Below are 23,626 nucleotides of genomic sequence, written 5' to 3'. Positions count from 1 at the left end.
AATGACACAGGATGGTGACAGGCTGCCTTTACTTCTGGTACCACCAGAGGCTTAAGCTTGTGCCTGGAAGGCTGTACGGCAACAAGGAAGGGAGCTTCCTGCTGCTTCTGCATGTATGTGTATTGACATGGATCTCCCCATGCCACTGGAGGAGAAAAACAAGCCCCTTATTTCTTATATTTTGTTTGTTTGTTTTTTTAAGTACTGGGGACTGAGCCCAAGGGAACTCTACCACTAAGCTACAATCCCCAGTCCTTTTTATATTATATTTTGAGACAGAGTCTTGCTAAGTTGCTGAGGCTAGCCTCACACTTACAATCCTCTTGCCTCGCCTTCTGAGACTCTGGGATTACCATGCCCAGCAATGAGCCCCTTCTTTAAGTAGGAAAAAAATAAAAATAAGTCTTTTTTTTTTTTTTTTTTGGTACCAGGGATTAGACTCAGGCCACTCGACCACTGAGCCACATCCCCTGCCCTTTTTAAAACCTTATTTAGACACAGGGTCTCACTAAGTTGATTAGCATCTCACTGTTGCTGAGGCTGGCTTTGAACTCTCGTTCCTCCTGCCTCAGCCTCTTGAGCTGCTGGGATTACAGGTGTGCACCACTGCACCTGGCTAAAAAGAAACTGTAAAACAAATAATTCATTAGTAAGAAATTTCTTATTTCTGTATTCATCTACTGCTGAATCCTTTGTGCCAGCAAGAAAAACAGAGAATACAAAATATTTACTTCTTATGGAGCTAAACAAAGAACCTATTTGCTGATTCATGAAAATGAGGCAAAAGCATTAAATATGATTACATTTGATTGTTTTTCATCACAAGGGACAAATCTCTCTTCAGTTTTTCTTATTTCCTATCCAGAGACAAGGATGCTTTCCAAACTGTTTTACTAAAAGAGTTCATCTTTTTAAATATTTTTTTAGATGTTGATAGACCTTCATTTTTATTCTTTTATTTATATGCAATTCTGAGACTCAAACCCAGCACCTCACACGTGCTAGGCAAGTGCTCTACCACTGAAGCACAACCCCAGTCCCTGGAGTTCATCTTAACCCATATAAAGTGTGAATGTTTATATTTTTGTAGATATCAAGGTTTGTGTAATAGGTTTTATTAGCAGTCATAAAACACAGTGTAGGTGATGGTGACGGGACACACATCATACCTGTAGAACATGCTGCTTTGTTCTTTCCTATCTTAAACCAAATGCTTGTTCCATGAACAACAAAAACTTTAGTAATGTTTCCTGCTTATGTTAAGTTGCTTGTACCAAGTGTTGTAAATAAAAGTATTTTTGACAGCCTGCAAACTTAAAACACAATATAGTCTCATGCTTTTCTAATACCCTGTTCCTTAGGGTTCCTGAGGCAGATCATAAAGAATCTAAACAGGGTAAGTTTGGGGATGTAGTATACTACTTTTATTTTTAAAACATGTGGATAATATTTTCTTGATTTAGTTCAATTAATAATAATACCACTGATATTTATAGTAACTCCATTGTATTTTAAACTCTCTAACAGAAGTTTTGTAAACGTTTATTTAGTCCTTACAACAACCTTGCAAGGCAGGCATCATCCTCACTGAGCCTCAGAGTGGTCACTGGCCATAGATCCTGTGACTGATGATTTTGCACCACCCCACAGCTGCTGCCTTGACACTAAATTTCAGCCTCGACAATAAATCTTAATTACCAAACATTAATCCAGCTCTCAGTTTTCTGTGGCAAAAAAAAGAAAAAGAAATCAAAAGTTGTCCTGAGACATTACAACTTAAGATAACTTGAGTGTTAACATATAACACACAAAGGCAGAAAGATGCATAGGTGGGGGTCGCATAAAAGCCAGGGAGGCCCAATGTTTTCCTTCTTTTTGAAAGCAGAAAATCACCCACCAAATATATCTTAAATAACTTTGTTAGTGTTTGCTTTTTTAAAAAAACACATCAACAATACTAAAGGGCACCACTGCTTCATCAGCATCAGATGTGCCACAGCATGGAAGATGAAATCCTCATGCAAACCAGTTACCTGCCAGCTACAGCCCTTTGCAGCAGCCACAGTCCACCCTGTCTGACTTCACATTCCTAATACGCCATCTCGACATATTCTTCATAAAATATATTTTGAATCTCACAATAAAATGCAATACTGGACAACTCAGAGTAAGTCCTGAACTTCCTACACATTTACCTTTCACACTAGTAGGAAAAAGTAAGAGAATGGAATAGGACATATCTAATACCTTCCAAAGCATCATTCCTATAGAACAGATGATGGCAGGCATCAGATCCCCAGACCAAGTATGTCAAGAGACACAAGAAAACAGCCAGTCCCAGAGCTAAAGAATCGCAGTGTTCAAAGGCAAACTCTTCTTGAACATTGGCTCAGAATTAGTGGATTAAATGTTAGAAAAAGAATCCAGTTCCCAATCTGATCAGCAATAACATGAAGAAAAAATTCAGGCAAGATTCTTTGTATAAAATTGAAAAACAGAGTAATCCAGGATCCTACTTCCTATCCTGGCTTTGGTCAAGACAATGAGGTCATCACTAGCTAACCCAGTTGGTTGAACATAAATGAGAACATACAGCCACTGGAATATCCACTTTCTTGACCCAGTGCTTAGACTATCCCGTTCTATTCTATTGCAATTCCTTCTGGAGAGCAAAACCCAGAGTATATTTCGAGTCTGAAAGGAAATACTTATGAGTCTGTCAAGAATGATCTTGAAAAAAAGACCCTTCTATTTTGATATCCAACAGCCACTAGTCATATGCAGCTACTGAGCACTTAGCAAAGGGTTAGTTGACGAAGCAACTGGATTTTAAATTTCATTTAATCGTAATTAACATAAGCAGCTGTATATGGCTAAAAGCTATGGTAATGGAAATACCATAGGGTTCCAGATACAAGTTAATTTTTAGAAAATAAAAATACATTTGGAAAAAAGTGAATCTCTTAAGACAAAAAAAAAAAAAAAAACAGTCAGGTAACGGCATTATTTGTTCAAAAGGACCTTCTCTGGGTAAACTCTTGAGAACAGTAAAGTTCTATGTGCACTGAGTAAGGCAAGAGGAAATGAGGTGAGTCAATGGCAATCCTGGCATCAGGTCCTTGGGCCCACTCCCAGGATTACTTTCCATTTCCCTCTGAATCCATTCCTACCCCACTTTACATTTCAAAAGTTTCTCCTCAGTCATCAGTGGCCTCTTCAGTCATCTGGTAGCCAGTGGATGTGGGTGTTTCCTTCCTTTAAACTGGGAGGCTGACTTTTTCTGGGCTTTTTGGCAAACACGCAGAATAAACTTTAAAGCACAATGATCACAAATGCCTTCCTTGTAATGGTCTAATAAGGGTGGGGCAGACCCCCAAACGCCTGTGGGGCTCAAGCAGAAGATGAATTTGAGACTGAAAATGAGGGGAGGAGGGCCATTTTCCCTGAACAGCTTTTCCACGTCCACTCATGAAGGAAGCTCCCCACATCAGGAGACTCAAGAGACTTTTCCACGTGAATTTTCCGATGCTGACTGAGGTAGGCACTTCTGCTGAAGCATTTCTCACAGTCAGGACATTTGTACGGTTTTTCTCCTATATGGGTCCTTCGGTGCCTGATGAGGTTAAAGCTTTGACTGAAGCACTCGCCACAATCGGGACATTTATAAGGTTTCTCTCCTGTGTGAGTCCTTTGGTGGATCACCAGGGTGGAACTCTGACTGAAAGTCTTCCAGCACTCGGAACACCTGTACGGCTTCTCCCCTGTGTGTGTTCTCTGATGTCTGATGAGGTGGGAGCTAAGGCTGAAACTCTTCCCACACTCACAGCATTTATATGGCTTCTCTCCCGGCTGGACTCTGCATTCTTCTACCACACTGCAGTCCGGATGCAAACTTCCTTCCCATTCAGAACTGCCACAGGACTTCTCTCCTGTGTGCGTCTTCTGGTGTGCTATAAGGTTTGAGCTTCGACTAAAATTCTTGCCACAATCCGGACAGGTATAGGGTTTTTCTCCAGTATGGATTCTCTGATGCTTAATTAGAGTAGAATTACAACCAAAGCCTTTTCCACACTCAGGACATTTGTAGGGCTTCTCACCTGTGTGTGTCCGCTGGTGGCGGATCAGGCTGGAACTCTGACTGAAGCTCTTGTCACAGTCGGGACACTTGTAGGGCTTTTCTCCAGTGTGAGTCCTCTGATGTTCTATTAGGACGTAGCTGTGGCTGAAGCCTTTTCCACAGATGGGACACTCGTATGGCTTCTCACCGGTGTGCGATCTGTGGTGCTGAATGAGATGCGAGCTGCTACTGAAACTCTTCCCACACTCGGGACATTGGTAGGGCTTCTCCCCCGTGTGTGTCCTCTCGTGGATAATAAGATGCGAGGTGTTGCTGAAGCTTTTCCCACACTCGCCACACTGGTAGGGCTTCTCCCCTGTGTGTGTTCTCAGATGCTGGATCAGGTGAGAACTATTGCAGAAGCATTTCTCACACTCAGAGCACTTATAAGGCTTTTCTCCTGAGTGGGTCCTCTGGTGAGTACGCAAGTGAGAACTATTACTGAAGCTTTTCCAACATTCCAAACATTTGTAGGGTTTCTCTCCCAAGGACGAATTCCACTGGACAGAGACACTATTATGTTCTCCTGGGTCCCATTCTTGGTGGTCAAATTTTTTCTCTTTTCCTCTAGCATTTTCCCAACACTGTGACTTGCCATCATTCTCACAGGAATCATGACACCAAATCTCCTCTTCTTGGGACCATGCCAGTAGAGTTTCTTTCATATCCTCATTTTTAATATTCTGTGGTCCACGTCGTTTAGACCACTTGGAAACTCTAAGACAGAGTTTCTCTGCCTCAGGATCACTGTGTTGTGCAGTTCCCATATTATTCCTACTTTTGTCTCCTGAAAAAATAAACAAATGTTCTAAACATACTTCCTAATCTCTACCAGACAAGGAAATTCTGAATTGTAGTGGAACAAAGGGACAAACAATGTAAAACCTCATCAAGTATTTTACAAACAAAAAAAAGTGTGTTAAAGCTAGTTTTACTGCTTTTACTCTGTGTGTTCACTAGAAGCAGGAGAATTAACAGCACAAATGAAGTATTTGAACCTGTCAGCAACTGCCAAGGAGAACCTCAATCTAAATATAATGCATTAAACTTTATTTTTGAAGATCTGAAAGAAAAAAAGGGAATCTAAATAGGGGCCAAAGTGTACAGGTTCCCATCTGACAACATCTAACCTGTCAATGGCTTAGTTAAAATATGAGCAAATACAGAAATAACAGAAATAACCACCATTTACTAAAAACAGGAGCTTTGCCTGTGGTATCTTATTAATCCTAAAATATTTGTGAAACAGATATTATCATTCATCTTTTCCTTAAAGATGAGAAAACTGAGGCCGAAAGAATTAACACAGCATATACATGACAGAGCAGGGTATCAAAGTAAGGACTGTCTCATTCTAACACCTTGTTGGGTCCACATACTCTACAGCACACCTTGTAATCAATCTCCTAAGGATTCAGACAATCTTCTCAATCCCTCACCTGAAAAGAGGACTTTCACATTTTCCCTCTTGGTGAACCCTTTAGACTCTGCCACCAACAGTTCTTTTCCTTGTTCCATCACAATAATCACAGCCAGGTTAGGGAGCAGAAGCCCTGTGGACGGAAACAGGGGTCACGTTTGGAGGCACTTGTTCAAGTATATTTCTTCTTCCTTCCCAATCATTGCAATATAGCAATTGTAGGCACAGAATGTTCTGTGAAACCATATGGAAGAAAATTGGCTATGTTTAGATATAAGAGATTAACCTGATTTACCTATTACAAGAAAATAATTTTAAAAGTATTAGAATTTATAGTATTTATTATTACCTCTGCATTAAAGATTTGAGGATCAAGCTTCAAATATAGAAAGGAATACTAGTAATCAATGTCCACTCATAGAAACAACTTTAACTGAAAAAACAAAATACTCTTGCAGAAAAAGGCATCAATAAAACTTATAAAGATTCCAAAGAATCTCTATGCTGGCATCAGAAGCAGCTGAAAAACAGAAAGCAACTTGTTTAGTTTCAGAAAAAATAACTGGGTGGTTGATAGAAGGAAGAAACCTTTAAAGTCAGTTTCCATGAAGAGTTAAGATTTATAAAATCAGTAACAACAAATCAGGACAAAGCGGAGCTGAAATAATTGTAGCCAGTAACCTCTAAATATAAAAAAGAGACAAAAGAGGAACTTCTTTCAGGCTTGCACTTACTTTCTAAACTTATCATAATCAACACAGTGTCCATTTCAGCCCACACTTTATATTCTGGAGCCAACTACAACCTCTGACCACTTTGAGGGATTAGAAAATGTGATCTACCACTAGAAGGCGGTTATCTAAGGACTTGGATCCATTTAGGAAACAAATAATATAAAAGAAAAGACTAAAATGAAGAATATACAAACGAACAAAAAACTAGTATAATTTTTACCCTGCTGCTGTCTGTTATGTGCCAAGTAATGAACTGAATGATCTGCAAGTTTCTCTTATCATTCTTGGAACAGCCTGAGGGGCATAAATAATCTCACACATTTTAATCATTTAAAAAAATCTTATAGATGGTTTAACAGATAAGTTGAAAGACACTAAGAAGTTTTCCCAAGGTACAACCAGAAAACAGAAGAGCAGGACTGAGAGGGAAGCCTACTGGACGCTGACTCCCACACTCATCCATTACTGCAAACTGGAGCAGGAAGCAGCGCCGGGCATAACCCTAAATGCAAATAATCCTCCAAGAATGACTCAACTATTTCCACAAAACAGATCCACATTTTTTGTTTGTTTGTTTGTTTTTGCAGGACTGCATTCCCAAACACAGCATCTCGGGCTGGTTACAAAAGGGGAAATAATTAAATCACAGACATTCCCGGTGTTTCAGTGGGGAAAAAATCAGACCCTATACCTGAATGCAAAGGGCGGGGGGCTGTTAAAACGGAGTGACATGTTTTGCTGAGTGACACTGCTCTCCGAGAATTTACCAAGGTGGCCGATTCCCGCCCCACCGTTCTCCCTGAGATACTATTAAATTTGGAGCTGAGGGCGCAGGGAGCGGCGGCAGACTCAGCCCATAGACGACATTAACAGGCTGTCCTTAAAACGCCACGCCACTGAGAAGGGCGGCTGTCGCTGTGACAGCCAACAGGTGACGGGTGGAGCGGTGATGCGGGCAGAGCCTTCCGGGGAAACGCACTGCGCGCTCCCGGCCGGCAAAGCTCCGGACGCCGCGCCCGCCCACGCGCGGGCCCCACAGGGACCCGGGATGCCGGCGCCGCAGCTCCGCCCTCCCGCCGCAGCCCTCGGCTCCCGACCAGGGGGACTCACCGTTCCGGGGCTGCGCTCCAGGCGCGTCGCCCCCCAGCGGCCCCCGGGGTCCCGGCGGAGGAGCCCGCCGCGCGGGGTCCCAGGCGCTCCAACCGAGACCGGGACCGGAAGTGACCCCGACCTCCCCGGCGGGCCGTGCGGGGGCCCCTCTAGGCGACAGCGAGGGCCAGCGCTCGTTGGTCTTAACCCTTAGCGTCCCGGGCCAGAGCGTGCCGGGGATTTCCTGTGCTGTGACTCGCCAGCTGTGACCTCACTCGTCAGGCGCCTCATGATAGGGGCCTGATTGGCGCTTGTGCTTTCCCTGCCATCAGGGCATCATCAGATTTATCATCAGCCTCTCTGCCATCATCACAGCATAATCAAAATCAATATAGTATTTAAGATCCTCTTGCTTTAGTTCTCATCGCTCCGAGGGTGAGTGTGGAGACACGCTGACCTATAGTGAAACAGCTGGAGGGCCAAGCATCAGTTTACAAGATGCCTTATTAATAGCACGTGGAGAAGCGGGCACTTCTCTTTCATTACAGAGAAAATAGAAGCCACCCCTTCACTTTCCCCCCTGCCAGACACACAAATCCACTTACCTCTGCACCCCTGCATTTTCTTTCTTACTGTTACAAGTCACTCCTTGGTATTTACTAAGTCACTCCTTAGTCCTTTACTTTTCATTCCTTCTTGGAAACATCAACTCTGAGTGCCCCACCCCATCCTAAAACAGCCCCTCAGCTTTGTTGTTGACTCACAGGGCTTCTGTTTGGCCGCTTCTCCGCTCACCTGAATCTTCCTTCTGCAACAGAAACAGCAAATCGTGGACATCACCGATGATCTCCCTGTTGTCAGTGCAACTGTATTTTGCAGTTCTCACGTGCTTTTTCAGTAGTTTTGGCCTGGTTGAGGACTCCTTGTAGAAACACTCTCCTGCAGTAATACATTTTCCTCCAACACATCAAGTCAGTCCTGCTTCTCTTTGACAAGTCAGTCTTCACTAACTGTGGAGGTTCCTCAAGGTCATCCTACCCATCTCCTCTTATCACTGATGTTCTCTATCTGGGTGATCTCATCTACTCCCACAGTACCACTCGACCAAAAAAAAAAAAAAAAAAAAAAAAAAAAATCACATCTCCAGCTCAGGATACATGTCTGAGCTCTTCTCTCTTACAACCAATGACCAATGGTCTGCTTGACATCTCGTATTGGAGGTTTCAGTAACACCTCAAAACCAAGATGATAATTCTCTTTCACTGTTCTTCCCCATACACACACATAAACAGGAAATAAAATTAAATGCACCTGTTCCTCTTCCAGTATTCTCTCAACCATCTGTCCAGTTACCTCTCTTTACCTCCTATATACAGGCCATAAGTGAGCCCCATCTATTGTGTGCTTCAAAGTTCTCAAATCCAGGTGTTTCTCCCAACAACAAGGGTCACCCCTAATGCAGGCAAACCATCACCCTCGCCTGGAGGATCCTTATAGTCTCCTAACAATCCTGTGTACATGCACACACTTGCCCCCTCTCATTCACTCTCCTCATTCAATCCAGAGTGATATTTTCAAAAGATAAATCCATATCTCCCTTTACCTAATCAAAGCCTGCTCAACCTTCACACTGCAGCCTGGACATCTCTTTCCCACGGAGCTTTCCACGCCCTTCCTGACCGTCAGTTAGCTGCTGTGTGCTCTTCTGGCATCACAGTCCTTTCCATCAAATGCCCCTTCATGACTGAAGTTTCTGTCTGTGTGATGGAGTCATTACTTTCCCTCCCCCGCCACAGGACAGCGCCCACGCGTGAGTTTGCTCACAACTCTACCTGAGCCCGGCGTGGTGACTTTGAAAGCATGACATGCCCCTGTTGTTTTGTGATCTTAGGATGCAGCGGGGCTCAGTGCAGGGTGAGAGGCTGTCAATGAAGAACTACAAAAAGTCAACAAAGAAGTGTGTGCAGAGGTGACGCTTGGTAGAAAAAGAAGTAAGTTAAAGAATCGGACACCGTGGGACGGCAGGGAAGGTGTGCTATTTTGGCTGAGATGGTCAGGGAGTTCCTCTCAGGTGAGGGGAAATATCCTTTTATCTGAGAAGGACTACGAAGGAAGGAAATGGAAGCATGAACCGCCCAGTTTTTTAAGGGGGAAACAATAAAGACAGAGGAACAGTAAAGGAACAGACCTTGAGATAGGAACAGGCAAGGCGCAAAGTAAGGAAGGGGCACCTTAGCAGGAGATGAGGTCAGAGAAGTATCAAGAGGCAATGCGTGGCAGACAAGAGACGTGGCCCTCAGAGGCCCAGTCCAGGGAAGACTTGTCCAACCTCAGAGAGTGTGATGAGCCGCGAGCCTGCGTTTGCCAGCCACTCAGGGTTGCTACAGCTGCAGAGAAGAGCTCCTCCGAGCTCACACCCTCCCAGGCAGCTCACACCCAGTGACTGAGGAAGGTCCAAAGAAGATAACCCTTGAGCCATTTCAGCTCCTGAGTTCTCAGTGGGCTTGGCAGAGAAAACCATTGTCAGGCCTCAGCTGCAGGTCGGCTTCCCCCTCTGCTCAGCCCTGATTCCTTCCCCTCCCTTGCACAGGCACTGATCCCAGGGACGCTCCCCAATAAACTCCCTGGACACTAAACAGTCTCAGAATCTGCTTTCAAAACAAACTACACGCACATACCACAGAACATTCCCTCCCATCCTGGCCCCAGCTATTCAGTTCCTCCCTCCATGGCAACCAATGCTGTCTGTTTCTTGAGCATTACATTTACAGATATACATATGTGAGCAAATACATGCCTACTTACAAACACACACACACATGTACAGGTACTAAATGAAGGTAGATGTTCATTTCCTGTGCATTTAGTAAACTGCTCACTTGTTCTAAATTTCTGTTCCACCTAACACCCCATCATAGAGTTCTCCATTCCAGACACTCCTTATTTTTTCACAGTTGCATAGTATTCCATTTTTAATCAGTCTGTCTATGGGCCCTTCTATTGGGATTGCTTCCAAACCTTTGCTAATATATATAATGCTGCAATGAGTAACTTAACCTTTGATTTTGAAAGGCATGATGAATATTGTGAAATGGTTTGCTCAATATTCATTTCATCTTCCTTTGATTTTGCCTCCCTGCAGAGGAAAATTGGTGTTGTGGACTGAATTGTATCTACCCAAAATTCATATTTGAAGCCCTAACACCTACTGTGACTACATTTTGGAGAAGGGGGCCTTTAGAGAGCTAATTAAAGTTAAATAAGGTAATAAGGGTAGGGCCCTAACCTGATAGGAGTATTGTCCATATAAGAAGAGGGAAAGACCCAGAGACCCAGAGATCGATCAATCAATCCCTCTCCCTCTCCCTCTCTCTCTCTCTCTCTCTCTCTCTCTCTCTCTCTCTCTCGCATGCGTACACACACACACACACACACACACACACACAAAAGGCTCCATGAGGATACAGCAAACAAATGGCCCTCTCAAGCCAGGAGGAGAACCCCTCCAGAGTCTAGCACTAAGGGTAACTTGGTCTGCACTTCTGACCTCCAAAACAGTGAGAAGACGAATCTCTGTTGTTTAAGTCACCCAGTCCCTGCTGTTACAGCAGCACAAGCAGATTTATACCCTTGAGAAAGCCAAAAATAGTATTTCCCAGACCTCTCTGCAGCTGCAATGACTGTATCGATAGCGGCAGCTTCATGAGACACTCCTGGAAGCTTAACCCATATGTTTCTTCACTCCTTCCAATGATTCCAAAAGCTATTTAATGCCTGTCATGAATCTTTGAGGCCTCATGTCAGCTCAGGTGGACTCTGTTCTCTGCAACTGAACCTAATTAGTACAAGGGGAGTTGGGGTTGGATCACACGGGCCAACTTCTGTAGGAAAAGTTATCTTGAATGGCAGAGTCCTTTGGCCAGCCTCAGACAAAATTCCCAGCAGGAGGATGGCCACATGGTATGTGAAGGAGGCTGGAACCCGCACCACAGTCACAGCAGGGTACTAAAAAGTGCTGCATGCCTCCCAGTGGACTAGTCTAGCCATGGGAGACCTGTTGTTGGAAAATTGAGAATAAGGGTCCTTTTTCTATAGTGGCAGAAATTTGGCAACAATGTTGCCTTTGGAAAATAAGAAATGTACCTAATGGACTCAGTTATCTTGGGTAGGGCCAGAAAACTTGTTCTGTAAAGGACCAGAAAATAGCAATTCTGTTTTAAGCCATGGGTCACACTGTCTCTGTTGCAACCACTCGGCTCTGCTGTAGTGGCAGGAAAGCAGTCCCAAGCCAGACTAGCAAACGGGGATGGATGTGCAAACAGGCCTATGTACAAAAACATGCTGCCTGCTCACCAGCTGACCTCCAGTCTAGCTGAGGAGATTCCAAGGTAGAATATCAAAAGTGCCACCTGACTCCTCACTGCCTATGATACAAGGCAAGAGCAGAGAGAGCCGCTAAAAAGCCAACCCTGGAACATACAGGAACTCGTGCTGCTGGGTTAGGAAATGATTTTTTTCTACCTCCCCTCCTCTCCAGCGGACAAATGATGCTGAAGTTAAGAAATGACATCTAAGAAAAGATCAAATATCAGACACTGTTAGGAAAACAGCTTTAATAAGTGTCGGGTAAACTACCAAAGGTCTTTACGCATCTTCAGGGCAGGCCACCAGAGAGTCTCAAGGGCCTTGACCACAGCCACCACCCAAGGAAGCCGGTACGAAAGCGTTCATCTCATGAAGATTTGTGGGTATTGCTTTTGTCTAATACAGTGGATTGTATATTTGGACACCAAAAACCTCAAGATCTCTGAAAGTCTTATGTCAGCAGGGGTTGGAGGCACAGAGAGTAGAAAATAAGAGGTCTTTAGAATCCCACAACTTTACTGAGAGAAAGCAAGCTAACGATAAAAATAAAAGTAAAAAACTACTCAGCCATAACAGACACTAATCAACAAGATAGTATCATATCCAAGGACCTGTCTGTTCTCTCATTTCTGACCTTCTTGCTCCTCCCAGTGGGTGCAAAACTGCTTGTGATTCTCAGAATTCAGCTTGTTCCTTCATGCCTCTGTGCCTTATGCTCTGCCACCACGTCACTGTCCCTGTCACCCCCACCCAGGCCCACATAAAAAACACCCACTCCTCCTCATCTCAGCTTAAACATCATCTCCCCAATTGGCCTGCCTTGACTCTTCCAGAAAGATTTCAACCCATTTCTTCCCCGGCTTGCATCCTGTTTATCTTTTGGTATTCTATATGCCAATGGAGAAACCTGTTGAGAAACCTCTTCAGAAACCAACTAAGGATACCTGACACATGTATCAGATAGGAATCGACATTACCTGCTCTGTCAAGGGCAATGCCAGATTGAAGAGATGGCCTTGGATCCAAGGATTCACACTCCACCCCATGTGTTTGACTGGCTCACGTTCTCATTTGCATGGGAGAAAACCTTCCCAAGAAATTTTGCTGACAATGTGCACAAGAAGCAGAGAGCAGGAGAGGAGTGCTCCAGAGGCAGGACCATTGTAGAGAACCCAAGCGGTGCCCAATCACAGTCCTGCCAGTCTTTCCTGCTCCATCTCGTTCATTGGATAGGCTATTCTTCCTGCCCCATTAGTGGGCAATGGGAACAGAGCGTAAAATGCACTGATAGTAGTTCTTTAAGGGGGCCACAAGGATGTGGGAAACAGGGAAGACTTTCTCTGGCACCTCTATCTTCTTGAGATGGCATCTATTCAATACCTTTGGCTGACTGTCGTGAGTAAATGCGTGAAGTCACTCGCCATATTGTCTTACACTCTAGTAGGCTACATGGCTGCCTTCGCCAGGGTTAGTGGGTGAGCAATCCAAGCGCGGGAATTTTGTCTCATTCCCACCCTCCAAGCATATAGCTCATTGGAAGATGCCACCAATAGATAAACTCTTAGGGTCTGGAAGATATTGGGGAGTGCCTATTGTGAATCATGGGAAACTTATTAAGTGCCTTTATTTCTCCGTCCATTTTCTTTGTTGTTTAATTCATTTACTTAACAAGTATTTCCTGTCACTTTGCTGTGGGCTTCTCGAGAGGCCCACCTAAACAGGGGTTTGTGTAGATGGCCCTGATTTCTGGTTGGCTGACACAGGGGGCGAAGAGAGTGAGCTCCTACTTTTTCCCAGCCTTAGCTGTCTCCAGGCATCAATGAGAGTAACAGTTGAGACAAAGCTAATATGGGTCCTCTAAGACTGTTTTTGGCTCAAATTTCAGACGGCTTACAGTACTACTTTATTATTCACTTAGGAAAAAGTATAAGACAGGCAGTCTGGTGACAGATTGAGCAGCTCAGTAATATCTTCAAGGACTCAGGACATTTCTTTCCCTCCACCATCCTCTGCATTTTGTTGTTTTCTTTAGACTTCTTGCTTCATGACTACAAGATGACTGCAGCAACTCCTCCCATCACATCCTAACAACATAGCATCCAGAGCAGTAAGGAAAGAGAGCAAAAGGTGTTTTATTTTTATGCCCTTCTCTCTTATTAAGGAGAAATGTATTTTCAAAAACAAAAATGTAGACTTTTCCTTCTATCACATAGACCAGAACTTGATCACATGCCACTCACTAGAACAATCACTGCCAAAGGGGAGTGAGATTGTTGTGACTGGCTGAGTCCAATAGTGATTCACCCTCTGAAACTGATCACGTAGCTACCCAAGCCAATGTGTACAAAGAGGAGACCTGACCATGGAATAAGTAACTGATTGTCCGCCACAATAACCAAGAGCAGAAAACCATGGAAGAAGCCTCTGGGCAGCAGAATCCACAAGCTCTTTGAAGGGCATGGGCCTGAGGTGACTCTTATACATAACTCAAATTCCTTTGCCCATGATCTCACTCCTTTGGAGCACAAACTTCCCCCAAACTCATTCCAGAGATTCCCCTAAAAAGGCACTAAATGCACTGCTTTGGATCTGATTACTGTGTGTTTCATTTGCAACATTTAAAAATGCATAAAATGTTGAAACCATGAAGAAAGAAGCTGGCGGAAATTCAGCCTCCAAGGGAGCCTCTGCTCCATACGGGCAGATTCCAACTGTGTGCCCGGCTCACCTTGCTTCTGTGACTGTGAGAATGTCAACATTCTGCAGCTGTTCCCTCTGTCTTCACTATAAATTCCCCAGGAATTCACGAGCTTAGCACATTTATTCTCTAAAACGAGCCTCACACATGCCTTTTCTCCCTCTGATCGACTCTGTGAATGCAATGTTGGCTAATCCTACATTCGTCACTTGGGGAGAGTGTCACGAGAAGAGGAAAAAGGACATGGTAAGTGTTGTCACAGAACTCACTGAAAAATCACCTCGATTCCACAGGGGGCAGATCACCTGCTTCAGAAAAGAGAGGAACTGCTTTGCTGGAGAGCTCAGTGGGCTTCTGAAGGATGGGTAGGAGTCTGCTGCTTCGATGGGGGAGAAGGCCTGTTGGGCAGAGGGATCAGAACTGGCACAGGCACAGAGTCCTGTAAAGGTCAGTTGTTTGGAGAATGGTCACAACTCTAGGGTTTAAGGAAACATGCTGTACAATGGGACGAGGGAAAAGCAGGCAGAAGTGGCTGAATAGACAGGAAGAGGCCCAGAGGCTGCTGAATTTAAACCTGCAGGTGAAAGGAGCTGATTCAACACAGTTGGTGTTTTCACCTGTGACTGTGGTAGGAGAACAGCTCAGCGGGAGGCTTACCATAATCCAGGTAAGTGGCGAGGAGTTGAAGGTCTAACGGCCTGGCAGAGGAGCTGTTGACAACAGGTTGCAGATCGTTCTTGCTGTGCACAGACTTATAATTTACATGGGCCGATCCGCTGAATGTACCACCACAAGCCGTATAAGAAAATATAGTATTTATTAAGACATATAAAGTATATACAAAAGGAAAACCATCCCAGGTAGCATACCAACTCAGCACCAGAGAGACATCACAGGCATTTCGCAGCATACATAACCAAAGAAAGCAGTCTTGTCACCTTTGAGTTCTTCTCATCTCTCTTAAATATGCTGGGGTAAACATATAAAGTTGTTGTCTGGAGCCACTGGGCTCAGTGCCATCAGTACGTTTGGTCTCCAGACCTGGATCTGGCCAGGAGCCAGGTCTTGAAAGCAGAAACCAGATGTCTTTAAGTTTTCTTTTTAATATTCTTGGGCAGAGAGCTTATCTGCCCTTGAACAGGGGCACTGCCAGACCACTAAGTTTCTCATGCAAGTTGTTTACTCCTTGCCCTGATTTCACTTTTTGAAAGCACTCTTAAATAAGACTCCATTTTTCTCTACAAACTCTCAGGATTTGGGGGACTGATTTCTTGTGGGGTCAGGGAAAGGATGGAGTCAGTGATGACTGAGATTGCTACCGTGGGAAACCAGCTCAGAGGTCAGCATATTTGCCAAAATTAAAGACCAGAAGATAACAAAATGTGAAACTATGGGAAATTCAATGTACTTTTAGAATTTGGGGAGTGAAGTCGGTTTTTAGTGTAGAATTATGAATGGGGAAATACATCTGAGCACACCCACAGCGTATCTCTGACTAACAACTCTCACTGGATAACTTCCTGGCTTTTTGTCATAGGATGCATGGTGTTTATATGTGGGGTGATGAAATGTTAAAAAATTAGTTAATTCAGAATAGAGGGCACAGATATAAATCCACATAAATACAGTTAACTCGCCAAAGGCACCAAGAAACACCGAAGAAAAGATAGCCTCTTCAGCAAATGTGCTGGGGAGAAATGGAAATCCATATGTAGAAGAATGAAATTGAACCCCTATCTCTCACCCTGCAAAAAACAAAACAAAACAAACAAACAAACAAACAAAAAAAAAAACAAAAACAAAAACCTCAACTCAAAGTGGATCAAAGGCCTAGACATTAGATAAGAGACGCTGCATGTACTAGGACCTGACTTCCTTAACAAGACTCCTAAAGTTCAAGAAGTAAAATTGAGAATCAATAAATGGATAGAATCAAACTAAAAAGCTTCTTCTAAAAGGAGCCATTAGGGTTAGGGAGGGGGGCAAGTATGGAGGAAGAAAGTACTGTATAGAGGGTAAAGAGGGGTGGGAGGGGTGGGGGGAAGGGAAAAAATAACAGAATGAATCAAACAACATTACTGTATGTAAATTTATGATTACACAAATGGTATGCCTTTACGCCATGTACAAACAGAGAAACAACATGTATCCCATTTGTTTACAATAAAAAATAAATAAATAAATAAAAGGAGCCAATAAAATTTCTAAAAAAATAAGGTAAAAAAAAAAAAAAGTTAATGGTGATGGTTGTACAATTCTGGGAATATCCTGAAAGACCTTCATACAATAAGAGTAAATCTGATGGTAAATGAATTCTAGCACCATAAAGCTATTATAAAAATTTATAGAATTACAAATATCTCAATACATATATGTGGAGGAAGATACACATTTACATCCTCAAACTTCATATGACAGTTTTAACAAAACACAGACAGGAGGTCTTGAGTTACATTTAAATACAATCAATAAAACAAAAGTATCATGGTAACAAAAGAATCATGGTATTGTAGATGGGCATTCTCCAAAGGCATGATGCTGTGGGACAAATGATGGGGACAAAAGATAGTGAAAATATATTTTATTTATTTATTTATTGGTTCTTTTTAGTTATATATAAACAGTAGAATCCATTTTGATACATTTATACAAGCTTGGCATTTATCTTATTCTGGTTAGGACCCCGTTCTTGTGGATGCACATGGTGGTGGGAGTCATCTACGTACGTGGGAAAATTACGCCAGATTCATTCCACCATCTTTCCTTTATGAGTGGTGGAGGGGTAGAATAGAGGTTCAATAGATCAGACAATGGGGAATGGAGGCAGGGGAGGGAGCATAGGAAAGGAACATTTATTTCTTTACTGCATGAAGCACAGAAATACATAGGGAACATAGACAGTATAGGAGTGGCTAGGGGAAAATTTGTCTACACAGATGGAAGGAGGAAGCAACCATGAGCAGAAGATTGACAAGCCCTGCTGTGGGAGTTTGAAAGGCTCTCCCTGTGCCCACACACGAGATGTCCAATGTGTGATGGCTTCCGGGAGAGGCCTGCTCTTTGCTGACTATGCAATTACTTGTTAACAATGGTATTGTTTGGTGATAATAAAGCAAATGCTGAGCATTTGATATCCTGACATTATAAGCACTTCTGCTACATATATAAACAGTTACTGACTTTAGACTTTAGGACATTATTTGGCCTAGTGTAGTTTGGATCTAGAATGTTTCCCAAAGGTAGAGGTGTTCAAGGCTTAGTCCCCAGCTAGATACTTGGAAGATGTCAAGGTGGCAACTTGAAGGGGTGGGGCCTACCGGGAAGACTGGTCACTGGGGTGACCAGAAGGGGATGGTGGGACCCCAGTCTGTATTCTTCCTCTCTTTCACTTCCAGCCACGAGGTTTTCTTCTGCCATGTGCCCTGTCATGCTATGCTGTCTAGCCACAGATCCAAAAGCAAAAACTAACCACAGGATGAAACCTCCAAAATTGAGACCTATGGCAAGCCTTTTTTCTTTATAAGTTGACTTGACTCAGGTATTTATTATAGTAATGGGAAGATGAATAACACATGGAGATTGGGGATTAAAATGTAATGCATTATATTTTTCTCTATGTGAAATAATGAGAAAGAGGATCCCAGTTAGTATTTCCATAAGAATCTCAGGTTAACAGGAACAAATGACCCAGCTTAGATGGGAGATGCCTGAGTAAGGACTTGAGCATCAACCTAGAGTTAATAGTTTCTGTCATGAAAACAAATGATTATCTTAGAGAAGCAAGAACAGAGTAGACAGTCTAGAATAGAATGTAGAGAGAATGTGTGGCCCATGAAGAGGAGAAGATGGGAAATTCAAGTTCAAAGAACACCAGTTTGTAAGGACAGGGAACAGAGAGAAGCCCATTAGATAACTTTGGGATAGAAAGTTAGAGGAAGAGAAGATGCAGCAGAGCGTGGAGGTCCGCAAGTCAAAGGAACAGTGTTACAATATAGAGACTGGCATTACAGCTGGGGGTGTGTCAAATGGACCCTTACCTCAATCCTTTACAAGACAAATTCTGGATAGATCCATGAATGCAACATAAAATAAGTTCCCATAAAAAATACAGGGAGAGCCAGGGGTGGTGGTTCATTCCTGAATCCCATCCACTCAGGAGGCTGAGGCAGGAGGACTGTAAATTCAAATCCAGCCTCAGCAACTCGGTGAAATCCTATCTCAAAATAAAATATTTAAAAAGGACTGGAGATGTGGCTCAGCGGTTGAGTGTCCCTGGGTTCAATTCCTAGTACCTTAAAAATAAAAAAAATAAAAAAAATTACTGGGAGAAAGGGAGAGTTAAGAACAATCTTGAAGTGGGCAGGGCCTTTCTAAAGAGAACAAAATCTGTAAACAAAGTTATTTTTCAGCATGGAAAAAAATAACCACATCATAAATAAAATCAATAAATTAGTTGATAAACAAATCACAAAGGGCTACTTTACTTCCTGAAATGAGAATCCCTAGAATTCTCAGAGGAGAAAAATTTAATGGACAGAAGACAAGAGAAAGAAAGGCAAATAGGTCTTTAATTGTGATACCATTTTCAACACTCAGAGAAACAAAGGTTAAAACATACAAACACATGCAGTCTTGGGCAGGTTGTGGGGAAAAGACACGCCGTATTGCTGGGTGGGAGGGTGAGGAGACTTCTCTCTTCTATCAAGATTATAACTGTGTTTATTCTTTGTCCCAACAGTTTGACTTCTGTGGAAGACTTTTAAGACATATATGAGAAAGTTCTGTCTGTAACTGGAAAGGCCTCAAGACCTTACCGAGGGGAAGAAAGGAACATGTGATCAGGAAACATGGAAAGCATTCTATTATGGTGGGAAAAGGAGACACATACAGAACCTACAGTCTTTCTTGGACATAAAAACACCCTAGGAAGACACTAAGACGTGAGTAACTATGTTTACATGTTAAAGAGAGGAGATGAGGGTGGTAGGTGGGCAGGAGAGGGGTTTCCTCATGGACTCACTCTCCCTCTCTTGACCATGTCAGCAGTACCACTCTTGGGTCCAGGCAAAGGGACCTGAGCTTTAGAGACCTCATGTGGCCTCCCCACTTCCCAAAGATCTACAAGGCCAAGGAAACATGCCAGAGGCTACAGGAAGCACAGAAGGTCCACAGCAGTCTAGATGACCTCTTGGGTTAGCTCAAGAGGGCACTTTCCTTACTCATTATCAAATGCTCAAAATTCTGCACTGTGTCAGCAGGTGGCTCCCGAGGCTGCTGTTTGGTGAGACAGCAGCAAAATAAAGTTATGCTGCAGAGCAAACCAGCCCTGTGTACTACCCAGGAATCCTTGCCTAAGCATTTTTAAACACAATATTTGGACCAATTAGATTTAACCCAAACAAACTGAGGTGTAACACAGAATTATGAGTATGGATATTCTCTAATGAGAATAATTTGTAATAAATTATGAGAGAGAGAGAGAGAGAGAGAGAGAAAGAGAAAGGAAGAAGAAAGAAAAGAAAAGAAAGAAAGAAAGAAAGAAAGAAAGAAAGAAAGAAAGAAAGAAAGAAAGAAAGAAAGAAAGAAAGAAAGAAAGAAAGAAGAGAGGGAAGGAGGGAGGGAGGGAAGGAAGAAGGAAAGAAAAGAAAGAGATAGAATTATTTTTCTAGGTGCCAATTGCCACACTCCAGAATGTAAGGAGTCACTTTTCCTCCTTGGCCACATATTTTCTCCAAAGTTAGTTGTCTTCAAAACTTCTCATGGAGACACCCACTCCACTGTAAGCCAATCTTCCTCTAGAAGTCAAAAGATGGAGATTAGACAGTTCTTGCCTCTAGCTATATAGGAGAATTCCAATTCTTGGGGCCAGTACTAGATCTTGGAGCCATAAGCTGGTCTCAAGAATCCAGAGAGGAGAAAAGGCCAGGTGGAAGTTCAAGCTCTGATTAGAAGTTGGGAGGCATGCCCTCAGGTGGGGGCCCCTGGTTCATTTCTAAACATACCAAATGCTGGGAAGCAGCGTGGGTACTGGTCAGAATGATGGAAAGAGCAACATTCCCTAGGATCATCTTTCCAAGTTTTCTTCTGATGATAACCCCCTACCTCTAACTCTGAACCTGCTCTCTAATTTCAGATACTACCCTCTATTTTGTCTTTTGGGGATTTTTTTCTTTTTCTTTTCTTTCTTCCCTTTCTTTGTTTCTTTCTTCCCTGTCCCCCCCCCCTTTTTTTTTTTTTTTTGCCAGGGATCAAACCCAGGGCCTTGTGCATGAAAAAGGATAAACACACACCCCACCACTGAGCTATGCCCCCAGCCCCTCTTCTTTTGTTTCTTAACTTATCCATGTAGGTAATGATGCTCTCAGGTGGCAGGTTAAACAGTCTCTGACGAACTACAATCTACCCTCTAAAACCATAGGTTCCAAGTCTATAGACTCACCAACTGCTGATTGAAACATTTTTTTAACTGCATCTATACTGAGCATGTACAATTTTTTTTCTTGTCCTTATTCTTTGAATAATAGAACATATGAGGATTTACATGGCGTGTACATTGTACTAGGCTTTATAAGTCATTCAGAGATGGTGCCGAGTATACAGGAGGATGTGCCGTAGGTGATATGCAAACACTACAAAATTGTATATAAGGGATTTGAGCATGTGTAAATTTTGGTATTTAGGAAGTCCTGGGGCCAACTCCCATAGACACTCAGGCACAATTGTACAGATCTGGAGTCGGAAGGAGGAAAGAAATTAGAATGGTATTTGATTAGTGGCCTTCCATGGCCCAGACACCATCAGATACGGTCTCTTTATCTCACAACCACCCTCCATAAGGGAGGCATTCCAGTTTTTCACATTTTGAAGCAATGGACAGAAAGAACTCAGGAGGGAGAGGGAGTGCAGACCCTCACCAAACCGTCTCTGCCCAGTGGCGGCCCCGCAGATCTCTCAGCAGTCCGCAAACCCGTTCCTTCTCTGCTGTTCTCACTGCAGCAGATGTAGCTCCGGGAAACAGGTTGACCAAGGCCACACCTGTGCACCGTCTCTGCCCCACCTCCTCCATCACCCTCAGCCACGTCCACTGCTCGGCACTGGGACCTCCCTCTCTGGGTTCACCACCAGCGCTCATCCATGCATCTCTCGGCACCCAGGTTGGACCGCGGGGGTGTGGGGGAAGTGAAGAGCTGCAGAAATTTCCTTCTTTTAATTGCCCTTTCACAAAATTAAATCAAACAATGGCACATATGGAAACGTCACGTGTGCCTGAAAATGTAATTACTGACTACGTGGAGTTAGTGTTGATGTGGAAACTGCATGAGCCACTTCCTGGGCAATGTGTTTAATGTCATAACTGCAGTTCGGTTGGAGGGTCATTCTTTGTCTTCTCTCTGGAATGCATCTTTTAATTCCCCTGAGACTCTTCCTCCCTCTAAATTCCTAATCAAATCATTTTTCTTTAGATTTCAGAGTAGAATGTTATTGATTTTTTGATATTCATCTGTCTAAAAATAAATTCAATCTAAGAAGCCAAGACATAAATAATAACCTTAGGTCTGTCTCCTGCACTTACAACATATTGCTTTAGGACTAGCAAGCTCTGAAGAGAGATGATATTCTCAAGCTTTATCTAATCGTATGCGATGAGCTGAATTTCCAAGAGTCGATTTAAAAAGTACTTTTCTTAGAGAACTGTCTCACCTGTCATCAGAAAGAAGCCAAAATTGGCACGTGAACAGACATTTGTAACTATTTAAAGCAGATGTGGAAATCCTCAGCACTGTGGAACATCAGAACAGGAACCCTCTTAGAGTTGTCTTGGAGAACTGAGGGGAGGTCGGTTACCCTTGGCTGGTGCTGCCAGTAGGGAGCAGGGTTGTGGACTGAGTTGTGGATCCCCCAGGTTCGTACATTGAAATCCTTCCCCTCAACAGGACTGTGATTGGAGCTAGGCCTTTAAAGAGGTAATTTAAGGTCATCTGCCTGGACCTTAATCCAGTAAGACCCTTGTCCTTACAAGAAGAGGATATTGAATGCAAAAGAGAGTCCTCAGGGATGTATGCGTGCAGAGGAAAGACGGTGAGGAGGGTCAGAGGCAGCAAGCCAAGGAGGCTGCCTCAGGAGAGTCCAGCCCTCCCACACCTTGACCTTGGACTTCAGCCTCCACAAGTGTGAGGAGTAAGTTTCTGTTGTTTATGTCCCAATATGTGATGCTTTCTAATGAGAGCCCAACCAAACTAAGATAGCAAGGACAGAATGTAAGGCCCTGCAACGTACAGCAGGGCAGATTCTGCACACTGAACTATGGTCCTGCCCACATGCAAATGGCTTCCCCTTGAGAAAGCCTGAACTGCTCCCAACCCTTCATTTTGTAGGTGACCCCAGGCCACTTGCCTTTGAGGGAAGAACCTATTCCACCGCCTTTGTCCTGCCATTGGTTAGCACAACATCTGGCACTTGGTAGGAGCCTGGAACGATGAGGGCATGATGTTTCTGGAGTTCTTCATGCTTGTGTGTTTCATCTTTCGTCTCATTTCCACTGATTTGAGGGCACACCATGCATGACTGGAGGCTGAGGGACCAGAGAGAAGACATTATGTGTGTGTGTGGGGGTGTTAGCTTTAGCTTCTAATTTTCAAAAATAGGATTGTGCTTTAAGATAATAATGGCATTCTTTGCCAAACTGTTGTCTTCAGGAAGGATCATCTAAAAGTCCTTTAGCATATCAAGGGCCCTGGTTGGGAGCTTAGTAAAAGGGTTCCTCCTAAGGGAGTTCCAGAAAGAAGATGTCTTGACTGGGTCAGGGGTGGGGAAGTCCCCTGGCGATGTGAGGGGCTTTAGGTTCTTAGTGCAACACTAGGAGGAGGGAGCTAAATACCCCTCCTGCAGCCTGTCTAAAAGGATACCCGAGGCACACAGGAGAGTCTGACAGCCCCTTTATATTAGTGTTTCTTTGTTTATTGTCTTCCTTTTTGACTAGAATGTCAAGTCCATGAGTTGGGTCTTTGTTCACTACTGCTGTATTCTCAGCATCTAACATAGTACCCGATAACTCAGTAAATACATATGGAGTGAAGGAGTTTTCTCTATCACCCTTCCACATCTGAAGAAGAGAAAAGAGATCATCATTTAATTTGAGAGGATACCTTAAAGGCATTTGAAACCATTCCCTGGATTTCCTCTCCTTGTAGAGGAAATTCTAG

At 43.4% G+C, this 23,626-nt stretch overlaps 1 protein-coding gene across 1 annotated transcript; it reads right to left on the bottom strand.

The window, feature by feature from the left end:
• Positions 1 to 352: 352 nt before the first annotated feature.
• Positions 353 to 13,149, bottom strand: ZNF572 (zinc finger protein 572; the record flags this gene model as incomplete). Its single annotated transcript, XM_079146732.1, has 4 exons — positions 353 to 4,904; positions 5,557 to 5,670; positions 7,382 to 7,530; positions 13,106 to 13,149. The coding sequence occupies 4 exons, from the start codon at positions 13,147 to 13,149 to the stop codon at positions 3,391 to 3,393; spliced, it is 1,821 nt and encodes a 606-aa protein (XP_079002858.1). The 3' UTR covers positions 353 to 3,390.
• Positions 13,150 to 23,626: the final 10,477 nt, after the last annotated feature.

Source organism: Sciurus vulgaris, assembly GCF_902686455.1.
Source record: "Sciurus vulgaris genome assembly, chromosome: 1".
Classification (NCBI taxonomy): Eukaryota; Metazoa; Chordata; class Mammalia; order Rodentia; family Sciuridae; genus Sciurus; species Sciurus vulgaris.
Note: the sequence above shows the minus strand (reverse complement) of the source record. Positions and strands in the feature narration are given on the sequence as shown.